Source organism: Melanostigma gelatinosum (assembly GCF_949748355.1).
Source record: "Melanostigma gelatinosum genome assembly, contig: scaffold_279, whole genome shotgun sequence".
Lineage (NCBI taxonomy): Eukaryota > Metazoa > Chordata > Actinopteri > Perciformes > Zoarcidae > Melanostigma > Melanostigma gelatinosum.
The window spans coordinates 33,821-43,780 of NW_027635307.1; the positions used below are offsets into that span (position 1 = coordinate 33,821).

General features: G+C 43.5%; 1 protein-coding gene across 1 annotated transcript; it reads left to right on the plus strand.

Annotated features, from left to right (window-relative positions):
• Positions 1-1,688: 1,688 nt before the first annotated feature.
• LOC306797521 (abnormal spindle-like microcephaly-associated protein homolog) lies at positions 1,689-9,955 on the plus strand (the record flags this gene model as incomplete). The annotated part of the gene is made up of 13 exons (XM_079297444.1): positions 1,689-1,996; positions 2,281-2,424; positions 2,976-4,482; positions 4,675-4,770; positions 4,870-4,956; positions 5,037-5,183; positions 5,408-5,647; positions 5,754-5,821; positions 5,916-6,057; positions 6,950-7,080; positions 7,617-7,792; positions 8,624-8,769; positions 9,936-9,955. Coding segments are annotated over exons 1-13 (3,171 nt in total), but the record flags the coding sequence as incomplete, so codon positions are not given.
• Positions 9,956-9,960: the final 5 nt, after the last annotated feature.

The window sequence follows — 9,960 nt, forward strand, 5'->3', positions numbered from 1 at the left end:
ACTCACAAAAGCATGGTCCCTGGTGGGTGTCCTCCACCACTGGGCCATTTATTTAATTTCATTAACTTGCATAGCTGGGAAAGGAAAAGCTTTGCCGTCTGAAAGTTCAGTCTGTTTCCATAAAGACACTCAGAGCTGATCAGAGCTTGAGTTTATCAAAACGTCTCAGAGGAAGAAATCCTGAGAGCACATGTTTGGTTCTTCTTTTAAGATGAAGAGTAAAACATTTTTTTATCAGCTTTCCTAACTTGTGAAGTGACTCATATCTCAGTTGAGTTGTATCCGAGCTGCTGATGGATGTCACACTGATGACAATAAAGGTAATCAAAGATCTTTTGGGCAAATAGCAGAATAATATTAATGTATCCATAAGCAATACTTTGGGACGAAGGCCTGACTATGATTGTTACCTCAAATAAACCATGAATAAAATAGTATTTGCTCAAATTAAAAGACAGAAGAAAAGGGTTTTCTTAACCATATGGACATCCAATAGGGCACCTTTGTTTTTTTTGCAGGGTCACAAGGGGGGCATGTCATAAGCAATGTGATCTCCACCCTTCAGTATAACAGACAGGGGGACGGAACTATGATGAGCATTTTATCAGTACCAAGCAGTTGCGCAGTTGCCTTCATTTTTGTATTGTGCTTAAGTAGCCCACAATTTTGAGGTACTTGTTATCAACTATCCTACATTCAAGAGGGAACTGTAATCTGGCAACATATAGGCCTGCTGCTTTTTTGGCAGACTAATATTTGACAATTATGTATTTTGTAAATAATGGCCGTTATAAAATAGGAGTTCCACTTTCGACGCTATTTTACATTGTGAAGTTTGGTTAGTTCAACTCAGCGATCTACGGAGGACATTACAATGTATCCTTCAAGCCTTGGTTTCTGATTTCAGAGGAAAACTGCGTCTCTCTCATAGCATGTACATGGTCTCTTTAAAAGAGTGCCGTGACCCGGATTCGAACCGGGGTTGCTGCGGCCACAACGCAGAGTACTAACCACTATACGATCACGGCGAGCTGTACATCAGGTACACACAGACGGTCGCAGAGATGGTTCGGTCCTATGGATAGTGGCCACATCTTGTTTCAAAACATTCCCACACGTAATGAAGTATTATAATTAATAGTATATGTATTACACATGATGCTAAACCCGAATGACACACAATATAATAATAACAATAACTTTATTTGTATAGCACTTATAAAAACAGAGTTTACAGAGTGCTTTGACAGACAGAGCAGCAAAAACATGGCAATGATAACAATAACAGAAAGCACAGAGTGAGATCAAAATAAGCTGTGCTTTAACGTGCACATTAAAGCAAAGATCGCAACAGAAACCTCACTCTGTGGTTAAAATGTTACATTAAAAGGTTGGAGCAAATGGAGCAAGCTATGTAAACCACTCATGGGCTCTACTGTCTACGATACGTACATTTTGAATAATTATGTCTTAGTTCTGTTCTTAGCATTGTTTTGGTTTTAGGTGGAATGTGGTAATTTTAGCGAGAGAATAGAAGTAGTCCTTTAGCTTTCGTGTCTAAAAACAAGATCAGAGGGACACAGCTTCGCATTTTTGGCTCTCATGTTATGGGCGTGGCTTGTGGCAGTTTAAAAACGAGTCGTAAACGTGCTAACGTTAAACGTTTTTTGTTAAACGAAATGCGTAACATGTAGCGAGCTATTAGCTACCGCTACTTTATTCATTTTAAATGGCTGAAACGGAAGGTTCAGCGCGGAGAGGAGTTATGGACTTCAGTCCAGTAAGAAGAGACGCTAACAAGGAAAACGACGTTCCAGTTTTGATATTGACCCGGTTTTCAAAGGCTCCCTTTGTGACATTCGGATCGGTAAAGCTGGGCACCTCCAAGTCTGTTGTTCTGCGCATCGAGAACCCCACGGAGGAGGCGGAGGTTACTGTTGAGAAGATCCCCTCGAGTAAAGGCTTCTCTGTGGACCGCAACACGTTCACTATCCAGGTAATAATAATTACGTTCTGAGCTGTTAGCTAGCAACTAGCGTTACACGAACGGGGGGACACGACTTCCCGTAACGGTACATGTCCCGCAGAGACCGTAAACCAGGTTGCTGTCATGCTCGGAAGTTTTGTTGAGCCAACAATACCGACACGTTAACACTTGATAATTGTTATTATATCGCCTTATTTCACACAGTTGTATACACACATATACGCTTTATGACTGTTGTGGCTTCCATCGTGAGATTCGCGCAGTTGTTCCATATCTTGCTTTGTGTTCTTCAGCCGGAGGACTCATTCAGTTTGACGGTAACATGGACTCCGACAGAAGAAGGTGGGATCAGAGAGCTCATCCTCTTTAATGCCAACGGGCTCCTCAAACACCAGGCTGTGCTGCTGGGGAGAGCAGAAGCACCCAAAAAGAAAAAGGTGAATGTCCACTGGTACAGTTACCCAAACAGATGGCTGTGTGGATTAATAATCAGTTCATTGATTGACATTAAAACCGTTTTGAAACTCGATCAATGGTTGAAGAAGTTTTCTCAGTAAAAAATATAAAAATTAAATGTCTAAAGTGTGAAAAGGTGCTGCTTGTCTTGCCTTTTATTTATTTATTTATTTATATATATATATATATATATATATATATATATATATATATATATATATATATATATATATATATATATATATATATATATATATATATATATATAGAGAAAGAAAGAAAAAGTCATTAACTTTCCCTCTCGGAAATGATGCAACAATTAATAGCAAATGTAATTGGGAGACTGATCCATCATGAAACCGATGAGTTATGTTTTCAGCCCAAAATTCAGGCCTAATTTGGTCGATTGGTACTTGGGTAGATCTGGCAGAAGTTCCCGTTCAAACAGAATCAGGGAGCCCAAACAAGTACATCTAGTACTGTAATTCTGACACTGCATATATATATTTTATGTTTTTCTTTTGTCTTTCAGAAAAGCTTATGGGACACGATCAAAAACAAAAGGGAGGGTGAAAAAGTAGCCGCACCAAGGAGAATGAAGACAGGACAACCATTGAAGATGGCTGTCAATAAAACCTTCCAAGTGTCCCGTAAGCCGCAGTACAAACGGGAAAAGCCACGCAGCCCGCTCGCCTCTCTCAATGAGGGCAAAGCCGTCAGAGAGAGATCCGTCTCCAAGCTCAGTCCCGCTGACGATTACTTTCGGAAATCGGAGGAGATGAAGGCCTTGAATTCCACCCAGAGGCAACGGTCTGTGGCTTTGTCGGCCCAGGAGAACGTCTATGGTCTTCAGAGGAACTCTCCTCTTGTCCTGCTCGTCCCAGCCGGAAAGCCGATGGACCCTGGCCACATGTCTGCAAGCCCAGACCCAAACCAACCCGACAGCAAAGAGCTCCCCAAAATGCTGAACAGGACGCTGTCACCTGTTGGGACGCCCGATGTGTTTAAGAAGCTCATGCCACGTATTCAGTCAGATGGCCCACTGTCTGCAAATAATGTGGCAGACGGTGCGCTAACTGGCCCCCCGGTTCCCTCTTTGAAAGATGCACTGGCCCTCATTGGCTCTGATCTGAGCCACATTAACGCCAGTCCTCGGGACACGAGTTCGAGCTGCAGCATTTCAGATTCACTAAAGTCCAACAGTGGGAATCACGGCCGTGGAGCTGACGGAAATGTCCTCAAGGCGTTACCCGACAGCCCGCAGGGGTCCGAGTCCAGTGAGCTGAGACTTATGTTCTTTGTCAGGAAAAAAGTTGTTGGTTCAGACAACGATGACGCGACGGCAATGATCAAAAGGGCCTCTTTTACCTCTGCCACGGTGATCAAGAGCAGGGCCCCAGTGGAGGCAAACTGTTCGAGTGGAAGGAAAATAAAGAAGTCAAGGCGACGGCTTTTGGAGAAAACACTCGAGCTGTCTGACGGCTGCGAGTCTGGACCGGTCACTCCGAGCCTTCCCGTCATAGACCCCGGCACAGAAACCGAGGGAGGGCAAAGCGTCCACATAGATAACAGACATCAAGTCCAGGAAGCTGCTTCCTCCAGCCTGACTCTGCGGCCCGTCTGCTCGCCCACACCCGTCACCTTCCCCGTCACCTCACCCCCATCGACGGCCCCGGCTCGCTTCTCTTTCCCAGCCACTTCCACGCCTCCTGCGGCCTCTGCTTCCGTCACTTTTGCAGTCACCCCGCTTCCGTCGCCCCTGGGCTCATCCTCTCCCCTGCACAGCAGATTCACGCAGCACGCCTCTCGGACTCTGTCGGTGCCTCTGTTTGTCCATGAAGACTCGTTTCCCATTCACGTGGCCGCGAAGAGCAAGAAGAGGAAGAGCGAGGAGTATTTTAAAAGCGACGTGAAGACTGAGGACGCCGGGAAAGCCGAGCGCGTGAAAAGGAGCAGGTCGGTAGCCGGAAAAACTGAGCCGCCACGGCCGGCGCAGGAGAGGAGAAGTGCATCACAGAGGCTACAGCCGAGAACAGCAGGTGAGCAGATGTGATGTTAAGATGTGAGATGAAGCATTATGTTTTATAGTAGTATCTAAAAATACTGTAGATAGATGTTTCTTCTGTTTCAGGCCTGCATATTAAATTCAGTACCAGCAATGATTAGAATGCTATCCAAAAATATATAGGAACTTCTGTGTTGCATTTACTATGATGCTTTTTCCCCTTCAGGCTCTGTGCGATCAATGACTTCATCCTCTCGAAAGACTGCGAGGTCTGTGCTTCCTGCCCAGGCAAGGCAATCGAGCTCCAAACTCTCCTCACGAGGTATAAAATGATGTTCTTGTCGTGCCTATCTGTCTGGGAGTTTTGCCAACATGAATATGTGAGGAACTACAAAATGACCTTTTTCTCTGTTGTTCACAGGCTCGTGTGGTCTTTCATCTGTGAAGACTGCAAAAGTGGTTGCTGTTGCGCAGTCAAAACTGACCTTCATTAAGCCGACGCAAACAGGTATTTGATCATTTGTGGTGTAGAAAGGTACTCTGCTTTTTTATCTTAAGATTTTGTATTCATTATTTTTTCTCTTTCAGCCATACCGAGACACCCGATGCCATTTGCTGCCAAGAACATGTTCTATGATGAGAGGTGGATCGAGAAGCAGGAGAGGGGATTCACATGGTGGATCAACTACGTCCTCACCCTGGACGACTTCAAAGTCAACACCGAAGTGGCTACAGGTAGCGTTCAGCAGGCTTTCACTACTCAAACGATTGGTGGAAAGCTTTATTGTGTCGTGTTTGGGTTCAAGAACTATCTAATCCTCATGCTCGTTGACTCATTTTATTATAGTCTGAACACTTCCCCACTTAAACTCAGTGGAATCTATGTTTGAATGAGTGTCCGAGCTCTAGAAGTCTGTACAAGTCTTAAACATTGCCTTTTTGTTTTGTTTCTTGTGCAGTGAGTGCAGTGACCCTTGCCATTGGCAGAGATGACAAGTACAGTGTGCCTAAAGCTCCCACCAAAGAGGAGATGTCGTTCAGCACCTACACGGCCCGACGGAAGCTGAACCGCCTCCGTCGTTCTGCCTGCCAGCTGTTCACGTCTGAGGCCATGATCAAGGCCATTCAGAGGCTCGAGCTGGAGGTGGAGTCCAAGGGGCTGCTCGTCCGGAAAGACCGCCATCTTTGGAAGGACATAGGTAAAGGAACGTTACGTCACATGTCGCTGAAGGGTTTTTAAATGCTCTGCCGTTCTCAATAAGCGCGAAAGTAACATTATTTACCCGTTTTTTCGTCGTCTTTCAGGTGAACGCCGAAAAGTCCTCAACTGGCTTCTCTCGTACAATCCGCTGTGGTTACGGATTGGGCTCGAGGTATTCTGATGATGCGGTGTTTCCAAACAGTTCACTTGTTAGTTTGTTCTCGATGCGTGCTGCGCTTGCTAAGCACAATGTTGCTCATTCTCAGACCATCTTCGGGGAGTTGATCTCGCTGGAGAGCAACAGCGACGCCTTGGGTCTGGCTATCTTCATCCTGCAGCGGCTGCTCTGGAACCCAGACATCGCTGCTCAGTTCCGACACGCCAAAGTGCCGAACCTTTACAAAGACGGTAATTGAAGCGCAGCGGTTGTTGTTGTTGTTGTGTTGTCTGAACTGTGACGTGTGACTCCCGGAACTGGAAGAAATTTCAAGCAATATTGAGTGGGTTATTGGCTCGGGTTAAGCCTTTTGGCCACATCATAAGCAGACAGAAATAAAAATCATTATGAGGCAAATTGAAAATGTACAACTTGGGCAGAAGTTGAACTTGAATTAAACATCTTTCACTGATACAAACAAAACCTTTTTATTTTCCTGACATTACATTTCCAGCCGATATCTCCTAATGAGAGCATGTAGGTGTAGTTTAATGGCGACGCTTTTATTAACTTATGCTGCAGGCTCTAGAAATGCCTGCTACATTGAAACATCTGGTCATTTATTAAGTAATCATTCATCTAGTCTGTGAAGTGTGAGAAATGTGTATTGGTTTGTCAGATCGAACTCAGATCGATATTCAATCTGCACTTTTAGAAAACGTCTAATCCGCACTTTTAAGAAGCTGGAACTAGATTTTGTGAAATAAATTACAAACTAATATCAAAATAGTTTCCAATCAATTTTCTTTCAATCAATTAATCAACTAATCTTTGCAGCTCTACTGGAATTTCATATTTTCTCGAAGGGAAAACTAGAAAATTAAAGGTCACTGGATAATTTGTCCCAATTTACAACTTACGTTTTTGACTTTCCAAAAAAAGTTAGTTACACTGTGAATTTGATGAAATTTCTGGTGAAAATAAGGGAATTAATTAACAACTATTAGTATTTCCTATGTAGTATAAAAACGAATGTATTTCATGTAGTTGTTCTTGAAGGTGTCAATGTTGTGTACCTTTGCAGACTTGTCTTAACTGTTACTTTGGACTGGTGTTAATATCTCTGGACCTTTTCCCGGTTAGGCCACGAGGAGGCGCTGTCTCGCTTTACTCTGAAGAAGCTGCTGCTGCTCGTGTGTTTCCTGGACAAAGCCAAAGAGTCCCGGCTGATTGAGCACGACCCCTGTCTGTTCTGCTTGGATGCAGAGTTCAAGGTAGGCCAAAGCCCTCCCATGTCAACAACGAGCATTAAATACATAAAAAAACCCCACATTTATTCCTGATTTTTAGTTTTATGTCGAAGATCTATCTGGATGTCAGTCTTTCATTACTGTCTGGAGACCGGATACTGGTAATTCCATTATTGAGAGGAAATCTAGTCTTACTTTAAGTATATAATAATTAAGAGCTGTCGAAGTCAGATAAATGGAGATCTTGGGTTCAGAAACATTAAGTGTACGGCCATTGTTCCATCAGAACTTAAATGTTTCTGTGCCGAGTCTTGGCAGATTTTAATGATGTGTTAATGTCTGTGTGGGGCCTATTTTACTGCCTGGACCCCTTATCTAATTTAGGAGCTAAAAACCAACACATACCACTTTACATACACACAGATCAATTCTAACATTGCTTCCTGAACAGTTCATGATCAGCAGTAAGAAGGAAAATTACCTCTTTCTTAGAATTTTCTTCTACCAAATCTTTCCGTGACCACAGTGCGGAGTAATTTATGAATTCCTTTTCTCAACAGACGAGTAAAGACCTGCTCCTGGCCTTCGCCAGGGACTTCCTGAGCGGGGAAGGGATCCTCTCCCGGCATCTCGGCTACATGGGGTTACCCGTCTCCCACGTTCAGAAGCCCCTGGACGAGTTCAACTTCGCTGTGAAGAATTTGGCAGTTGATTTGAAATGCGGCATTCGTCTAGTGTGAGTGACGCGCCACGAATTCTAATGCGATGCTCTGATCCCCGTTGGGATATTCAGGCTCAGAAACCCGGGAGTATCCCTGCAGCTGGAAGGGATTCAGTGTTCAGCAGAGTGTTCAATAATCGTGTGTGTGTCTGTCTCTGCGTTTCTTTTGAATGTATTTCCCTCCTTTGAATGCACAGAGATGCAGGTTGAGTCTAAAAGCAAACTCCCAGCAGTTATTGTAGAGTAAATCTCTTCTCCAGTAATTCGACTCTGTATTATTTGACCAAACATTACCAAACATGTTGAATGCATTTCCTTCCTGCAAAGCAGATTTAAGGATTTAAACACTGCGTCGTTTCTAGCCATGTTTACTGTCTAGCAATCTTCTTCCCTGCCTAATCAGCACATTGCTGCTTTCTTGGCACACTACCACCCCCTGTAGATCAGGGGAGTATTCGAAAAACGAGTATTATGCAGGTGAATGTGTTCACTCATAAAAAGCTAGCTAATTGGTTGAATAATCAAACCTGAGCTGCTCTTCTATTCCAATCAAAGCCCAGGTGCCAACAAGGCTCTCAACCCAGAAACATGCTGGAATTAAACGATGCATAATGTTTTGGGCATCAAACTGTAAAAAAAAAAAGAATGGCTGCAAAGTCGATTTTTTTTCCAAGCTTAGTTTCCTGCTTCTCTCTTTATTAAAATTTTAAAACAAAAATTCTTCACAGGATTGCAAATTGTCAAGCAGCAGATGAAGAGTAAACAGTGTAGTTAATGTCTGTTCAGTTGTAGATTCTGCTCATTTATGACCATAAGTCGCTCTTAATCGCTCTGAATTGCTTTCAGGCGTGTGCTGGAGCTCCTCATCCAGGACTGGAGTTTGTCAGCCAAGCTCCGTCTGCCAACCGTCAGCCGCCTGCAGAAGGTCCACAACGTCGACATCGCTTTGCAAGTGCTCAAAAGCAAAGGGGTCGACCTCAACGATGAACACGGTAATTGTGGATCTTTTATTTATTTATTTATTTAAGTCTTTTTCTGAGCAAACTGCATAGCGGGAACACGCTCAACCTGAAGGAACGTTTGTCCCCCACAAAATGAGATTCTGTGGAGGTTTTCCACATGCCCTTCGTGTGCGTTTCATGTTGGGCTGTGTTTTCTGTGGCACATCTGTTGTGTTTGATCACAAACATCTGTTGTACAGCTGCACAGCAACATAATTGGATTGCTTTGCCCTTCATGTGACAATATGGTTCTTTGTGTTTGTGCACCTCCGAACATGTGTCGGAGTGACTAAGCGGTCCAGGATAAGAGACATAAAGGGAGTTAGAAAAGTAAACGCAATAACTTTGCCTGCTTAATCAACCAAATCGCAAAGAGACCATACCTAATGCTTTGAATAGGCTTTTTAAATCACAAAGTTGCTTTAGCGACAGCAGCTTATACAATTGTTAAAGGACAAACACGAACATTCATATACAGCTGCAGCGAACAATCTGAGTTTCATCACACGAGATGAAGATGTGTTTTTAAGCACAAATTGGAATGATTAAAACAAAATGGCGATAAATATCACATCATGTTTCACGATGGTGGAAAGAAAAGCAGTATTCTGTGCTCTGATCCACTGAAGACACTGTATTTTGAAAGTGAATCTTGTGTCCTAGAGAGTGAATTTAGTGTTTTGGATCTCATTATCATACCGTCTGTCGGTGATGTGTCCATGTTGGTGTTCCGGTGCTCTGCACAGATCTAAAACCCGCCTGCCTGCTTTTCATCCCCGGCTCCGCTGCCTGGCGGAGGCGGCGTCTGCACGGAGCTCACCCCCAGACAATAACTGACAATAAATATTTTTCTGTTCATATTATGTATCCAAATTCAAGAATATGTAGGTCATTGCTGCCGGCATTCTTGTAATCTTCTGTCGCAACTTCAAGCTGTCAGGTTAACGTTAGTTTCAGCAAATTGTGCGTCTATATTCGCCATCGATACTAGCTGGCCTGATGAGGTGTCCATGGAGAACCATGACACAATTCCGTATCGTACAGTTCAGTCTTTTCACATGTTTTCAGCAACTATCTTTTAAAGTGCATCATGTTTTTACAAACAAATCTCAGATCTTACGTGACCCCGACTTTAAGTATCGTCTCTTTATTTTCAGGCTCCAACATTGATTCCAGAGACAT